The following is a 17,941-nucleotide window of genomic DNA, read 5'->3' as shown; positions in this document are numbered from 1 at the left end:
TGTTTGATCTTCCAGGAAAAAATTTCTGTTTAGTCTTCCTTGAAAGTGGGCTTTATCTTGGATTACTCATTTAAATGCAGCAGTTGGTTGTCTGACTGAAAAAGCAAAATGAAGACAGTGATGACAAGTTTATACTTTGCAATCGAGCAGGTTGCCTGCAACAACAGAATTAGATATGCGATTATTAAACGTATAAATCATACATTTTGATAGATACAAGTATAGCACTTTTTTATATTATAGCTTAATAGGAATACTACCTTAAATTATTTTAAGTTTCCATATGTTGAGCATTTTTACAGCTTCATTAATATTTCACTGGTATTATAATATATTAAGACATGTATGTCTGTACTGAGAATTTTGATACTCTCTAACTTTAGTTCCAGAAATGAAAAAAGAGTGGTACTTCACTGCATTTTTTCATATTATTTACTTCATTGGATCCTTGTGTGAACTCAACTTCTGATTGGCTAGGATTTTTTCAACGATTACGTTCACCCAACTGTGTGAAAATATAAGCTAAATGTGAGATTCAAAAGTGACTTTCCTTAAGTAAAATTAAATTATTTTACCAAACAAAAACTTATCCATTGATCTGCTTAAAAACTATAGAAGTTGCCTATGTGTTAAAATGGCTTCTTAATGTAAGTACAATATTTGAAAAGTAATTACCTTTGGAATGTCACGGGTACCCTAAAAAAGCATTTCTTAAAGACATGAGTATTTTTTGGCCCATCAAGTTTATCTGGTTTTCTGAGTTTAAGTATAGACTTGTCACTGATCTTTGGTTTAGTTAATACGTACACACAATTATAACCACAGTCTTTGTTCTCATTTTTTAACAAAAAAACAGAATGTATGCGGGAAACCTTGTAATTTTGCCTTCATAATGATGACTGTGAAAAAGGAGTTAGTGTTTTGAACAATAATTTCTAATAGTAGTCATTTCAGATAGCTTGTCCTTGCTTTACAAGATAAATATTCTTAAAGAATTGTAGTATAAGCCAAAAATTGATTATTGAATCTTTTGTGTCATTGAATTTTACAATGATTTGAGATATGGATGTCTGACAACATTGTAATTTTAAGACATAAGAAAATTTTTAAAATTATGTTTAATTATTTCAACATTCATATAGATAACTGCTTCATTTTGTTTGGAGCACATATATTTTTCTCTTTTAACTCTGCTAATTCTTATTCTCTTTAATTTTATGTCACAGTGTTTTACATAGTAATGCTGAATTTATTCTTATTCTAGGTACTCTGCAAACCTGTTAGTTGGGCCAACCACATGAGATATACTTTTAAGAGTTAATTTAGCTATTTACTCTTGCACTTATTATGACAAATCTGATATAGAAAAATAAAGGTCTCCTAGGGAAAGCCAAAACACAAATTCATGAAACAACCTGTTCAGGTGATTATAATTGTTAAAAAATTAAAATATATGTCTACTAATAAACTTCTATGTAGCTGTTTGGATAAGCATTCATATGGTGTTGAACCCTGAGAAGTTTCCTTAAAGCTTACCCAGTAAAACCATTGATTTTGTTAGGTTTTGTTCGGGGGGGGGGGGGGGAAGCATACATCTCAGCTGTCAGAGGACTAGAATCCCTATCTTTAAATAATGAAATACCTGAGAGCTAAAACGCTTAATATCCTCAAGGCTGGGTTTACATGTCCTCATATAAATCCTCTTGTCCATTTTGAAGAATACTAACATAGATTTCATACATTTAGATAGGAGACCACTTAAGATATTTACAGGTTTTCAGCTAGGAATGCTCTGCTATTATTTTAAATAATTCTCTTAATAAAAATTTCAGGAGTGCAGGGGTCCAGGATCAGAGAAAGCACATGACCTGGAATTCTAGGACCTGGTTAATAGATATGTGCATGTCAACTCTTTAAATTTATGCCACTAAAGGAAATATTAAAATTCTGTAAATGTAACTCATATATTTCCACTGTTGATATTGTTAGTAACATTAATATAATCTTGTACTATCAACTTTCCTTTCAAAGAATAGGGAAGAAAGATGGAAGAAAAGTTAATTAGCTCATATTTAGAATCTTAAAAGTCAAACATTATTTTCTTTTATAGAATTGATCATATATCGGACTTTAAGATAACTATATAAATGATGTGCTTGTTTTACTTTAATTTACACATGCCAATAGTCCTAAGTTGTTTTAGTTCCATTGTCATACGAAAAATCCAAAGTTTGACGTGATCCACAGTGATCAGTGTGTAGTTTTGAACCTATGAGGAACTGTGTATTACTTTCAGTTCTATACTGAGTGATAAAAAAAATTACAGTTACCATATAAGTTTTTACATTAGTTTAAGCTGTCCTCGTTTTATATTCATTCCAATAAATATATTCCACAAAATTTTCCTCTCATGATTTAGGATCTTACCCAGTGTGTTACTTGCCAAGAAAAACACATTACTGTAAAGAAGGAACCTCACGAGTCCCTTGGAATGACAGTAGCTGGGGGCAGAGGAAGTAAGAGTGGGGAACTGCCCATTTTTGTGACCAGTGTGCCGCCTCATGGCTGCCTTGCACGCGATGGCAGAATCAAGAGAGGTAAGATAGGTTTGTCAGTAATGTCAATGATGTCACTACATCTTCTCCCTGAATTAACTATGAACGTAAAAACTATGTACAACGTTTTCTCTTAAATATTACTTTTTTAATTCTTTAAAATGTCCCTTGCATATATAAGCATAAAGCCTCTTTATAAGCGTAGAAAAATGCCTACTGTAAAGGGAAATTGCTGAAGGTTGGCATTTACTAGCAGTTATGGAGACTGTTGGTCTATTTTATGCTAGAAAATATTTTCTAAGAAGTTTATGTTTTCTACGTGATGGCAGACTAGATTCTCTGAAGGACCATCTCCAAAATACAAATGTTGCTTAAAATAAAGTGGGACGGGTTCACAGGGGATGTGGAGCAAAGACAAACTTTAAAAATATAGTGGGTTTAGGGATTAACACGAAAGTTCACATTCCGCATCAATATTATATTATTTGTGTACATGGGGGTGGTAGTGGTGAAAACAGCATTCTTCATACACTTGGTTTATTCATGTGGAAAAGTGAGTCTTAAAAGCTATTTTTTTTTTTCAAGAGTGAGGTTGGATTCCTACCTCAAGCCACATACAAAAATTAACTTATTATGGACCCAATACCTAAATGTAAGGTCTACAACATTCAGAGAAAAACTCATGACCTTGGACTAGGTGGTGGTTTTCTTAGATATGATACCAAAAACACAAGCAACAATGACAAAATAGATAAACGACTTCATCAAAATTGCAAATTTGATAATGGACCCACACCACCAAGAAAGTAAAAAGATAACCCACAGAATGGGAGAAAATATTTGTAAATTGTATATCTGATGATTTGTATCTAGAGTACTAAAGAACTCTTACAACTCAATACATAAAAGTGTAAATAACCCAATTGAAAAACGAGCAAAGGATCTGAATAGACATTTCTCCAAAGGATATACACAATGTCATTAGTTATTAGGGAAATGCAAATCAAAGCCGCTTCACACTTACAAGGATAAATATAATAAAAAAAAAAAGCAATAGCAAACATTGGCAAGGATGTGGAAAAATTGGAATCTTCAGATATTGCCTGTGGAAATGTAAATTGTTGCAAATGTTTTAGATAAGAGTTTAATAGTTCCTTAAAAAGTTAATCATAGTGTTACCATCTGATCTATAACAATTCTGTTCCTAAACAAATGGAAATATGTGACCACACAAAAACTTGTACATAAAGTTTCACAGCAGAATTTTTCAAAATAACCAAAAAGTACAAGCAACCCAAATATCTGTCAGTTAACGAATGGATTAACATAATATGGCATATCCATACAATAGAATGTTATTTGGCTCTAATGAGGAATGAAGCATTGACACAAGCTACAGTATAGGTGAACTTTGAAAACATTATGCCTATGAAAAGAAGAAGCCAGTCACAAAAGACCACATGTGATTCCTTTTATATGACATGCCCAGGTGGGAAGATCCATAGAGATAGAAAGTAGATTAGTGATTACTTAGGCCTGGGGGAAGAAAAGTGACTGTTAATGGGTACATGTCTTTTGGGGGTTGATCTTAAAATGAGAGGTCTCTGTGACTATACTAAAAACCATAAAGTTGAAATTAGAATAAATTGAATGTTATATGAGTAATCTCTTTAGAAGGCTGCTATTTTTTACAGGTATTTGTCCAGTTATAGAATTGGGGGTAATTTTATTTCCTTTTTATTATTTGTTATGTTTTCTAAATTTTCTACAATGAAAATGTTTTGCTTTAACAATATGAATAATAGATGAATTGGGAGAGAAGTTTTTATGTAGGTTTCTTGATACAAGTATGTGTGCTTCCTACAGAAATAATCTTTTTCTTCCTAGCCTTTTATTTAATCCCCACTGCCCTTTTTATCATATTATTTGACAGAGGAACAAATACTTTTTTTTCTCCCTCAAGGAAAAGATGTTCAAATCACTAGTTTCATTTCTTTGTGTAGGCCCAAGAATATACTCTCTACATATTCTGATATGTGTGCACTGAGTGAACTGTGTAGGGCTGTCTTTATGTATAAAACTGTGTAAACATAGAATATTAAAAATTCATGTCTAAGTGTCAAATAATTTTTGAATTAGAAAGAACAGTAGAAATCATTGAAGCTCAAAGAAGAGAACTGAATGTGCAAGGGGCTGTACTCAGCTAAACCTATGACATGCCAGGGTCAAGGATTTTGACTTTTGACTTCCAATGGAATCACAGTTCCTCAAGCCACACTTTTCCCTATATATTATGAAATTACTTTAAATATATATATAGATATATATATATATATAAATATATATATATATATATATATATATATATATATATATATATATATATATATATATATATATAATTGATTTCAGAGAGAAAGGAAGAGGGAGGGAGAGATAGAAACATCCATGAAGAGAAAGAATCATGGATTGGCTGTCTCCTAAAAATCCCCCACTAGGGATCAAACCCATAACCCTGGCATGTGCCCTTGCCAGAATCGAACCTGGGACCTGTCGGTTCGCAGGCTGACACTCTATCACTGAGCCAAACCGGCCAGGGCTGGAGTGATTCTCATGAGTTGAATTTTTTCTCAGTATTATAAAAATTACAAAGAAGAAAAAAAATGGTCTTTTACCTTATCTCATATGAGTCATGAAACTAGCTTTTGTTGCTTAGCTTATCAGTAGAAGAATTTACAGGGAGATAATCACTTAGTAGCTCAGCTCATTCTTTTTTTTTTTTTTTTTTTTTTTTGTCTTGACATTTGAACAGGTGATGTGTTGTTGAATATCAATGGCATTGATCTGACCAATTTAAGTCACAGTGAGGCTGTTGCTATGCTGAAAGCCAGTGCTGCATCCCCTGCTGTTGCCCTGAAAGCCCTCGAGGTCCAGGTTGTTGAGGAGGCTACCCAGGCCACGGATGCGCAGCCAAGCACTCTCAGTGAGAACGAGTACGATGCCACTTGGTCCCCATCGTGGGTCATGTGGCTTGGGCTTCCAAGGTACTGACAGCTTTTTTTGTTGCTTAATAAAGTAACTAGTAGCCCTGTGCACAAATCCGTGTGCCAGTAGCTCTCTGTGGGGCCTGGCCACTCTGCGCCCGCTCCCCAGAGGCTCTCTGCAGCCCAGAGGCCCTTTCACGGCCAGGCATGGAATGCTTGCCTCATTGCCTAGGTGACGATGCAAGCATTCCCCCTACCCCCCCACCGCTCCATGCCTGCTGCACAGAGGCCCTCCACAGCCAGGATGGAACGCTTGCTTCATTGCCACAGCAATGCCCACTCTCAGTGACCACCCCTCCAGGACTGGGGGACTCCGGTGGGGCTGAGAGGACTGGGTGCTGCCATCTTCTGGCTATGGGCACTGGCATATTTGTGATGGAGTGCTGGTTAATTTGCATATTACCCTTTTAGTAGATAGAATTATAATTACAATTTTTATTAGTGTGTAACCCAGTAAATTTTAGATAAAAGTAGCAACATCAAATCAAGTTATAATAAATGGTCATTTTTTAGCTTATATTTAAAAGGTAAATGTAATAATAAGAACTAAGCTAAAAAGACATCTATTTATAAAAATTAATAAATCCATTTGTCTGTTTCTGTTAAGGCTCATACGTGGGCAAGCAGTCTCTTGCTCAGGAAAGCTGTCATCATCAACGTTCATTCTGATACATGCTTAGACTTCATGTTCATGGGGTCAAAGTGTAGAGCCTTGTCTTATCCCAGGAGGCTTTCTAAAAGCCCTTTGTTCTTAATGCTTTTAACTCTCCTAAAATGGCTGGGTATAAAACTCAATTTTTATTGGGCATAAGAGTCTTAAATCCAATGATTGGTATTCAAGCATAGCTGCTCCTACCCACGTTTCTTTTTTTTTTTTTTTTTAATATAATTTATTGATTTTGTACAGAGAGGAAGGGAGAGAGATAGAGAGTTAGAAACATCGATGAGAGAGAGTCATCGATCAGCTGCCTCTTGCACACCCCCTACTGGGGATATGCCCGCAACCAAGGTACATGCCCTTGACCAGAATCGAACCCGGGACCCTTCAGTCCCCAAGCTGACGCTCTATCCATTGAGCCAAACTGGTCTCGGCTCCTACCCACGTTTCTAAAGAATTCACTGCTTCATGACTGACTGACCAGCCAATGTGTTCTGAACTTGGTCAGGGTCTGGTCATGGAACCTCCAGGTGGTTATTGCATAATTTGATCTTGAAGTGGGAAGAATGTGCTCTTATTTTTGTTTCCAAATCAGCTTAGATTCTTAACATATAAAAAAAATCCTAAAATCGAACTATGATGAAACATTTTGATTCTTAACAAAGTATGAAAATTACTTATTTAAAATAAAAATAAACGATAAGAATGTGCCAATTTCTGGGCTACCTAGCTTCATTTGGAATAAATTAGTAATAACTACCGTGTTTCCCCAAAAATAAAACATCCTCCGAAAATAAGACCTAGTGCATGGAAAGATAAGACATCCCCTGAAAATAAGACCTCGTGCAACTTTGGGAGAAAAAATTAATATAAGGCACTGTCTTATTTTCGGGGAAACGGTAGAATTTGTATAGTACTCTGGTTTATAAAGTACTTTCAGATAAAGAACAATTAAAAAAAAGGACATTATTAGATTAGATTATACAATTGGATTAGTAGATTACACTAATAAAAGAGAAACATGCAAATTGACCATCACTCTCCTACACCCACAGCCAATCAGGAGCGAGTATGCAAATTAGCCCAACAAAAATGGCAGTGGCCACAGAGCTGGAGCAAGCAGGAGGCTTGGGTTGCCCCCAGCAATGGAGGAAGTCAAGCTTCCCATCCACCCTGGCCAGCCCTGGCCTCTGCTCAAGGCTACAAAGTTTCAATTGTAGAAGATAAATAAATCCCAGATACCTGCTTCCAGCCAACCCTGGCCTTCACTCAAGGAGGCGATGAAAAAAAGAAAGATAAAATGGTGGGGCTGGGATACTGGATCACTGGGGGGGGGACGGGGGGGGGCGCGCGCAGGTAAATGGGGAGGGAAAGTGGGGGCAAGCAGGACAGCAGGGGGCACAGTTGGGGTGAGCAGGCTGGCAGGGGAGGCAGTTGGGGGTGAATACACTGGCATAGGGGCAGTTGGGGGTGATTAGGCTGACAGGGGGGCGGGGGTCGCAGCAAGCAGGCTGGCAGGTAGAGTGATCAGGGGCAATCAGGCAGACAGGTGAGCGTTTAGGAGCCAACAGTCTGGGATTGGGTGAGGGATGTCCATCTGCCAGTTTAGGCCTGATTCCTGTAAACTAGCTGTAGAACATCCTTCCAGGAGTCCCAGATTGGAGAAGGTGCAGGCCGGGCTGAGGGACAGCACCCCTTTCCCCCCCCCCCCCCACGTGCACAAATTTTGTGCACCAGGCCTCTAGTTTGTTTACAATCTAACTTGCTAACTTGTCTTCTTGGTTTAAAACAAACAAAAAGGCTGCCGGGTCACTGTGCTCAGTGATTGAGTATCGACCTATGAACCAGGAGGTCACAGTTCAATTCCTGGTCAGGGTGCAGACACAGGTTGTGGGCCAGATCCCCAGGGCGGGTATGCTGGAGGCAGTCAATCAATGATTCTGTCTGATCATTAATGTTTCTGCCTCTCCCTCTCCCTTCCTCTCTGAAATCAATAAAATAAAACCAACAAAGAGGCCTAAAATTGTAATAGAATTCATGTCTCAGGGTCCTGTAGGGACCTTGTGGAGAGAGATTTTTTTTATGACAAATGATTTAGCTACTAGATATCTGTTTATTTCATACACCAAAATTGAAATAGGAGATTTTTATTACTATTTTCCAGATTTGAGTCCCCTATTTTGTCAATTAGAGTCTCTTAAAATGGAAGCATATTAAGTGAAAAAGGAAAATACAGCAAATTCTAATTCCTTGGATAGATTAAAAAGGTGGATAGTGATCTTACATTTTGGGGGAATCTGCTCTACTCATTTTCTTTCAATTGAGTGCTGAAGTCATACCACTTTTTTTGTTTTGTTTTGTTTTGTTTTTGTTAATCCTCAAACATTGATATTTTTTCCATTTATTTTTTAGAGAGAGTGGAAGGGCTAGGAGGAGAAGGGAAGAGAGAGAGAAACATCAGTTGGTTATCTCCCATACATGCCCCAGCCAAGACCAGGGATGGAACCTGCAACTCAGAGACATGCCCTTCACCAGGAATCAAACCTGGGACCCTTCAGTCCACAGGCCGATGCTCTAACCTCCTAGCCACCCAGCCAAGTGTACCACCATATAAATTTTGAAGGTACCAGTGGATATCAGAATGGAAGACCTGTTAACAGTACAGTGAGAAAATATAGGTTCAGAACCATTTTATACAAGTTTGGAGGTGTAACTTATAACCAAGTTTACTTAAATCCGCGTGTGTGTGTGTGTGTGTGTGTGTGTGTGTGTGTGTGTTATTCACTTGGGAAGAGAAGACTGAAAAAAGTGAAAGAAATTCAAGTCTATGTATAACTGCATCTGTGCTGGAAAATGGTGGTCAAAATAATGCATTCAGAAGAAAATAAAGTAGCCCTTTTACTTTTCCTAGTGATGGAAAATATGACATGATGTGCAGTTATAACGAAGATGAGCTGGCTGTAATTGCCTCCATTAATTGATTCTTGGTGTCTGTATTTGTTTATAGTTCCCTTCATAGCTGCCATGATATAGTTTTACGAAGAAGCTACTTGGGAAGTTGGGGCTTTAGTATTGTTGGTGGATATGAAGAGAACCACACCAATCAGCCTTTCTTCATTAAAACCATTGTCTTGGGAACGCCTGCTTATTATGATGGAAGATTAAAGTGAGTCTTGTTATTTACTGATGTGATTCATGTTTGTTGTGACCGATATGATCTAGACCAGGGATCTGCTCCAAATGCAGCTGTTTTTGTAAATAAAGTTTTATAGGAACATGGCCATGCTCACTTGTTTACATGTTGTGTCACTGCTTCTGAGCTACACTGGCAGAGTTGATTTGTTGTGACAGAGACCATATGATTGGCGAAGCCTAAAATATTTATTTACCATCTGGCCCTTTATAGGAAAATATTGCCAACCCTGATGTAGACAAATCATTACCTTGACAATCTTGCCACTCATAGGTATATTTTGTTAATCTGGTGACAGGCCTGAACCTGAGTCATTGCACTTCACATACTATGATGTGACAGGCTCGGAGTAGTTTTGCCACACAATTCACTCAGGTCTAGTCCTGTCATTAGATGCCTCTGCTGTATTTTTCTCCACAGCACTTACATCTCCCTAACAATATATTTATGCAAGCTCCACGCAGGGAGGGGGAGAGGGGACTTCGTTATATTTGTTGTTACATCCCTGGTAGCCAGAGCAGTGCCTTGCATATGTAGTAAGGTCTCAACAAATATTTAATGGACGAGTGTGGGATAGTTGACAGTGTGCCAGGCACAGTGCTGGGTGCTTGAGACTGATTGGATTATCAAATCCTCTTAAGCAGGGGTCTTCAAACTTCTCTCATTATGAGAATCACCTAGTGGAGGTGTTAAAACACAGATTCCTGATAGCACTTCTTATAGTTGGGATCCGGGAATCTGTGTTTTAACAACTCCACCAGGTGATTCTCATAATGAGAGAAGTTTGAAGACCCCTGCTAAGCCTAGGAGGTGTTGTAATTCCCACTTATAAACCAGATAAGTAAGGCTTAGAAAGGTTAAGAAACGTGCCCACAATCAAACAGCTGAGAGTGGTTGACGCAACTCAAACCCAGACTACCTGGCTCCAGAGCCTTTCCCACTATCCCCTTGGCCGGTTGTCACCACTGGGCAGGAAGGACTTGCTCAGCCTCCGTGCAGCCTTCTTTACTTTTTCAAAACTCAGGTGCAGGGAAAAGAATGAGGTATTATATCAAAAGATTATACTAACCAAGAGGAGGTGGGTGATTATAAGTTCTTAGTGCCTAGTTTTTGATGAAAGAACTAATTCGCAAAAATTAAATTGACATCGTAGACAAAAAGCAGCACAAACAGAGAGATTACAGTGTTTGCAAATAGAAAGTGACATTAAAATAATATTGTGAAAAGTTGGTCGGGTTTGGTACACTCCAGATAAGTCTTTTTATCAGATTATTTTATAAAATGGAAAGTATTATTTTACAAGGAAAGAGTAGGGGGAAATGAATTAGCCTTTCTCTTAGCTAAATTAACCAGAATGAGTCTGTTAGCTTATAATTTGCATTCCACCTGCTTCCAAAAAGAAGTTGAGATAGCTAACAATAAAATGGTATGTTCATATTATAAACTAAAGACCAAAAATCATAAAAGATAAATTTATTCGCCTAATTATATTTTGCCTTATGCTTACATGAAAATTATTCTTCTTGCCCTTGAAATCACCCACTGATTAAAGGAGAGAGGGTGGCAGAGGGATAATTGGCCATGAAAAACCAGCATAGACTTAAAAATTCACCCCAGATGTTTCTCAGACTAGATAATACACTCTAATCATTGACAATTAATGGTTACTAAGTTAAACTGATTTTTATGCTAAACAAATCTCCAGGTAATCCATGTTTCTCCCTCTCCCTTCCTCTCTCAAATCAATAAAGACATATTTTTAAATGGTTTTAATACCATGAAAATCATGACAGTCTGTTTCTGTTTCTGTCTGTCTTTGTCCAGATGTGGAGATATGATCGTGGCTGTGAACGGCCTGTCAACTGTGGGCATGAGCCATTCCGCGTTAGTTCCCATGTTGAAGGAGCAGAGGAACAAAGTCACTCTGACAGTTATTTGCTGGCCTGGCAGCCTGGTATAGATTTTGGAATAGATTTTGACTCAAACATCTTTCTTTTTTAGGTTTTTCATAAAGGAAATCCTTTTTTTTTTTTTTGTCTTTCTGGTTGTTAGGAGCTACTAGCACAGCTAGTATATACAGGGCCCCAAACCACTAAGATTGTCCTTCTGTTGTTGTTTAAGTGGTTAAACTCTAGTTAGCCACATTTCTTTCTTCTTGGAAACAGTCTTCCACTAATCCTATGAGTTCATATTTTCAGAATGTGACCTATAATAATGAATGAAGTCAGTCAAAACTGTGACCCAGCCAGCTAGATTCAAGGACTTCTGGCGGCTCTTTGTTTTCACTGACTGAACCAGATAATGAGTTACACATGCCCAAGACTGGTACCAGTGAAGACAGGAGCAATAGCATTTGCTATCACTGTTACTGCCAATGCCAGGAATGGATAGATTTTAAATTTGGATGATAACCATTTCCCATTTTTCATAGGTGCCAACATTTCAAAACTTCATACTGTTTATAAATTTTTCTGGCTTATTTCTTAATCTCTCAGTGCTCAGAGATGATGAAGAAATAATTTTGACACCACAAGTTTATTTTTAAAAAAAACCAAAAACATCCCTTTATTAGAATATTAGAGAATAAAAGATAGCATTTTCCAGTGTCAGGCATTTGAGAGAGAATTATAGTTTAGTACTGGAGATGTTAAAAGCTGCATATACTTGAACAGTCCAAAAGCATTAAAGATTCATTTCCAAAGGAATGTTTCATGTAGGAAAATTTTAAAGCAGTTTTTGCTAAAATTATTTTTTAGAGTTTGTATTATCCTTCTGTCAATAAACCTGGCTGGATATGTTTTTGTGATTTATGCAATTAGATCATAAAGATAAAACCATTCAAGACATACTTACCCAACACAGCTAAGTAGGGGAAGCTAAACTTTTAAAATTTTTATTCATTAAGATTCTTGAGTGTTTTAGAAATCTTTCTTTTTCATCATTATTCCTTTACTTACGAACTTAATTATTTTTTTAAAAAGTGAAAAATTCTGTGTTGTTTTTTTTTAAACCTGAAATAGTAGATTTTAGATGTGAATATCTATCAGTTTTTGGTCACTAGACTATTTCATATTTTTTGAGAAGTTTTTGAAAGCTATGACCAGCCCATTATGTTTGTCCTTTATTCAATATGATTGTCCTTCAGAAGAAGGAGGTGAATAAGATAAAAAATATCCTTATTAATATTGTGCATACTTGAAAAAAGTTTCATTAGAAACCTAGTTCAGAATCTGAGCTAATTTACAAATGACCTATGTAATGAATGGTATTGATGATCAGAGAATGTATTTCAAAATAACTACAGTATATTATGAAGCATGACCACTTTGTTTTCAAACTTAGCAATTGCATTGCTGTGCTCATTGTATTCTAGCATGTCACCAATCATTCCAGTTAGTTTTATAATGATTTTTTAAAATATATCTCTTTTGAATAAATAAGAAATGGAATAGTTATTACTAACTTGTTCAACCTCTTAGCCACACTGTAGTTGACAGGTAACCAAGATACAGTGGAATGCCCCATGCAGTATATTACTGTTATGTTATGATTGGCTTTGGAAGCAATTTGATATTGAAATGCTTTGATATTCTAATTGACATGGAACAAGTTTTATTCCTACTCCCCAAGTAGAATTTTGTAACCCACTTTGCTATTTTTAAAAACATTTTGTAAAAATGAGTCATTTCTTGGGGAATGGCCATCCATCAACAAATACCCCAACCTGCTACTTTATTATATATAAAATAGTTTTCATTGAACTCAGTGGTTATAATGAGTATTCTGAAAGAAGAAATACTTTTCAATATTATTTTTATTATGGAAATCTTTAAATCAGCTTAAGCTAATTTGGTTTTATTACAAAAGATTATATAGCTTTTGGTCAGAATGATATTTGGTGATGGAAATTTATTCATAATTTATTGTTACTGTTGAAATATTTGAATTTTGTCATTTGAAGCTTAAACAGTTAAATATTTCTATTTGTTCTGTGCCTTCAGTTTAAATTATTTCAGGATTTTCCAGGTATGTTTAAATAATGATATGATGATCATTCTTGATGGAAATAAAAGTCATCAATTCCATAATAGCAGTATTGTATCTTTCTGGAACAGCAGGTGTTAACTCATGATCCTTACTTTTGTTATCATTACAGTATCCCAAGCTTAAACCTCAGCATCACAAATCCATCTTCTAGTTCTCATTCCTCTAGGCCAGTGGTCAGCAAACTCATTAGTCAACAGAGCCAAATATCAACAGTACAACAATTGAGATTTCTTTTGAGAGCCAAATTTTTTAAACTTAAACTTCTTCTAACGCCACTTCTTCAAAATAAACTCACCCAGGCTGTGGTATTTTGTGGAAGCGCCACACTCAAGGACCAAAGAGCAGTGTGTGACTCACGAGCCACAGTTTGCTGACCACGACTCTAGGCATATGATCTCTAGTGACTTGCTTTGCTTGTGCAGTATCTCTAGACAGGTGGCTACTGAGTGCCTAATTGTGACCAGTGCTATATGTTGAAATGATGATATCTTGGACATATGGATTATATAACACTAGAGGCCCTGTGCACGAAATTCATGCATGGGGGAGGGGAGTATGTGGTATGTGTCCCTCAGCCCAGCCTGCACCCTCTCCAATCTGGGACCCCTCGAGGGATGTCCACCGGCCTGGGCCTAAGCAGGCAGTTGGACATCCCTCTCATTACAATTCAGGACTGCTGGCTCCCAACTGCTTGCCTGCCTGCCTTCCTGATTGCCCCTAACCTCTTCTCCCTGCCAGCCTGATCACCCCCTAACCACTCCCCTGCCAGCCGGATTGATGCCTAACTGCTCCCCTGCTAGCCTCTTTTTCCCTAACTGCCCTCCCCTGCGGGCCTGGTCCCCACCCCCACCCCCCAACTGCTCTCCCCTGCAGGCCTGGGTCTGCCCCAACTGTCCTTCCCTGTAGTGCTCTCCCTTCTATGCCTCTCACATGGCCCTATAGCTGAAGGCGTAGCTTGAACATAACCGCATCTTGCTCCCTCTTACCTTCACTTCCACTTGCAAGAGAATTACCCTCCTTGTGATGGAACCTCAGCCAGCCTTCATATTTGTATGTTTTATGGCTCTGACCACTTTCTACCACTTAAGACTGTCACAGTTTTAAGTACCATCTTTGATGGTCATCTTGTAATTTTGAATACCATAGGTGCCCTAAGTCTTAGCTCCCACAGTCTATAGTATGAATGTCCTATTGCTTTAAGATTCATCATCTCAATCCTCCAAACTAAAACAATATCTCCAAACATTGGCCTACTTCCCTCCCTCCTTCCCTCTCTCCTTTCCTCCCTCCTTCCCTCTCTCCTTCCCTCCTTCCCTCCCTCCTTCCCTCTCTCCTTCCTCCCTTCCTCCCTCCCTCCCTTCCTTCCTTCCTTCCTTCCTTCCTTCCTTCCTTCCTTCCTTCCTTCCTTCCTTCCTTCCTTCCTTCCTTCCTTCTTCCCTAACCACCTCTGCCTGCCAGCCTGATCACCCCTAATCACCTTTGCTTGCTGGTTTAGTTGCCCCCAACTGCCCCTTTCCCCACTGGCCTGGTTGCCCCCAACCTCCCCCCTGCCAGCCTCGTCACACATAGCCTGCTGTTCAGTTGTTTTGTCGTCCTTCACTAACCCCCCTGCCGGCCTGGTTGCCTCATGCAGCCTGTTGTTCAGTTGTCTGTCTGGTTGTATCAGTCATGATGGCCCCTGGCTTTTTATGTATTAGGATATTTTTGTAGTCATGGACGTGCACTTAGCAGAAGAAAACAAACTTGTCAGGTAGGTGTTTGAGGTAATTGTAGCAGTTTTTAAAAGACATTAAATATCAGAGACATTAAATATGCAGAGCCTGGGCTATCCCAGAGGAAGAACCTCGGCCTGGTATTCATCTTCTGTTCCAGGATCCCATCCAGGACACACTAGTCCTTTCTAGCCAGGCTCCTGTTGGCTGTGCCATTCTGTCAGACTTCTCCTTGTGAGGATCTTGGCCATGTCACCGGTCAAGGATGTTGTACAAGGCGATCTACTGGAATTTGTTTATTTTTCTCATGATTAGATTGGGGTTACTGGTTTGGAGAAGGAAAATCACAGAAAAGTGCCATTCCCTTATGTCAGATTGAATGACTAGTATGTACTGTCGATATGATTTATGACTTGGTTTGATGTTGACCTCAGTTGTGTTTATCAGGTTTCTCCACAATAAAGTTACTCTTTCCTCTAACTCCTGCCCCAGAAGTCACTGCACAGCCCACAATCAAGGAGGGGGGGAGGGAATCTGCTTTAATAAAAAAACCACAAAAAGCTGTCAGGGAAATGAGGGGCCTCTGGTGCTGGCGCTGCAAAGGGGAGGTCTTGTCTGTGGTGCAAGCAAGGAAGCGGGATCCTTGGTTAAGAATATCAGGAACACATTTCTTTCCCCAAATCCCTCCCTTGACTCTGCTATTTCATAGTAAAATTTCTAGAAGAGTTGTCTTCATGTTGTGCTTTTTCACTCTTTTAAATTCATAACAGTTTTTCCAACACAAAAAGTTATGAAAATGACAATGAATAAATGTACCCACTGACCAAAGCGAAACAGCCACTACTATTGAAGGTCCTTCTCTAAAGGATTCACTTTCTTTCTGGTGTCCCCATGTGTCTCTTCATAATTATACCACCTATTTAGCCTTCACATACAGTTTTGTTGTGCATGCTTTTATAGAAGTGATGCCATGCTTATGTGGTGGTCAGCAACTAACTGATTTTGCTTCAACAGCATTCATGTTTGTTATATGTAGTTCAAGTTTATGTTCATGGCTATATTAGTCAGTGACTGACAATTTTATACTGTTTTTAGTTGAACAATTATCCCCCCCCCCTTTTTTGCCATCTTTGGCAATGCTGCTGTGAGCGCTGAGAACTAAGCGTCCTTGTGCCCCAGGCGAGTTCCTCTAGCGCAGTGGTTGCTCAGCACTAGCTCCACAGCAGAATCAACCAGAATTAAGGGGGTGAAATGGCGTCTCATTGTAGTTTTGATTTGCATTTTCCTAATGACTGGTGAAATCTAGTGTCTTTTCACATTTTTACCAGCCATCCTAGTATCCTCTTTGATGAATAACTTTTTGACCATTTTCTAATAGGTTGTTTGGACTTTCCTTATATAAATTTTTTATTCAGGATGTTAACCCTGAGTGGATTATCTGTGGTGCGTATACCTTCCCCAGATTTGTGACTTCTCTTTTCAATTTGTAGCGATGTGATAAACTGCAGTTTATCATTACATTACAATGTGTGGACAAATGTATAAATAGCAGGTTCTGTGTTTTATCTGCTTTTGAAATTTCTTCTTTTGTCCATTTACATTATTTTATTTTTTCTTTCTTACATTGTGCTTTCAGCTTACTTTGCTCTCTGTGCTTTATGTTTTCTTCCCCTGAATATGTCTGTTTCTGCTCATTTAGTGTTTCCCCTTCCATTTCTCTTTGTGCGTACTTCACGTCAGGTCTTAAGTTGGTCAATAGTGTTGCCCTTCCTGTGCACCACATAGGGAGCTTGTCTCCCATCACCCTTCAGGCTAACATGTTGGCTAGTCTATGCTTTCTCCCTCTTTTTTCCTCCAACTAGTCATTATCATTATTTAATTAGTCTAAGGTTTGTTTAGATCTGGTTACTGTACTATGTAAACTACAGAAAAACTGACATAACTACGGGTCATGGTAGCTCTTAACATTACAGTAATGGAAACAGAACGTGTAGGAAACAGAAGGCCCAGAGGGGGTTACAGGCAACTTGCAGACCTGGACAGTGGAGCTGAAGTCCTGGGGAAAGGGCAGATCCATAAACGCTTGAGAGGTAGCAGCATCGCCACCAACATGTTGCCAGTTCACTGTTTGGATCACCAAAGCAGTTTCTCATTTGGAGGGCTGGGAGCTGGGGCCTAGAGGGAAAAAGCAGTCCGTCAAAGATACCTGCCACCAACGTCTCTGGAGCAAATGAAGCCTGTGCTTATAAACCCAGAGGCGTGTTTGGTGGGAAAAGTTGGAAGGCAGCGTTAGAGGCTCGTTTTCTCACTGAACTGCTGCATGGCGCCCTCAGGTTGCCTGTCAGTCCTGTGCTCCCTCGTCCCTACTGCACTCTTCTGCCTGAGAGGCCATGGAGCCTGCAGATCCCATGCTGCAACTGCAAGCTGATTTCCACTCTGTGTACTAAAGTGGACTGTTGCTTTTTTGTTCCTCCAAAACTTGAAGCTATACTCAGTTAAGTGGTTAAAATTACATTCAAAGTTAACAAACCTCAATTTCAGCTTCAAAAGGGTTGTCACCATCTCATCATGCCTGAAGTTTCCATGTTACAATATAGCAAAGCCTCATTGATTCAGACTTATCTCGTTGGATATTTGAGTGCTTAGAGCAGAAATTAACTTGGCACTTTAATTTTTTTTTTTTTTTTTTTTTTTTTTTTTTTTTTTACAGAGAGGAAGGGAGAGGGATAGAA

At 38.5% G+C, this 17,941-nt stretch overlaps 1 protein-coding gene across 4 annotated transcripts in view; it reads left to right on the top strand.

Annotated features, from left to right (window-relative positions):
* Nucleotides 1-13,540, top strand: part of LNX2 (ligand of numb-protein X 2) — a 62,053-nt gene extending 48,513 nt beyond the window's left edge. For all 4 annotated transcript variants that reach the window (XM_045588473.1, XM_045588471.1, XM_045588472.1 and 1 more), the window contains 4 exons: nucleotides 2,420-2,597; nucleotides 5,368-5,599; nucleotides 9,265-9,423; nucleotides 11,275-13,540. In XM_045588473.1, the coding sequence (XP_045444429.1) occupies nucleotides 2,420-2,597; nucleotides 5,368-5,599; nucleotides 9,265-9,423; nucleotides 11,275-11,410 (705 nt within the window). In that variant the 3' untranslated portion in view covers nucleotides 11,411-13,540. The remainder of the gene's footprint in view (nucleotides 1-2,419; nucleotides 2,598-5,367; nucleotides 5,600-9,264; nucleotides 9,424-11,274) is intronic.
* The last annotated feature ends 4,401 nt before the right edge of the window (nucleotides 13,541-17,941 follow it).

The sequence above is a fragment of the Pipistrellus kuhlii genome, unplaced genomic scaffold (assembly GCF_014108245.1).
Source record: "Pipistrellus kuhlii isolate mPipKuh1 unplaced genomic scaffold, mPipKuh1.p scaffold_m20_p_3, whole genome shotgun sequence".
NCBI classification, from domain to species: Eukaryota; Metazoa; Chordata; class Mammalia; order Chiroptera; family Vespertilionidae; genus Pipistrellus; species Pipistrellus kuhlii.
Note: the sequence above shows the minus strand (reverse complement) of the source record. Positions and strands in the feature narration are given on the sequence as shown.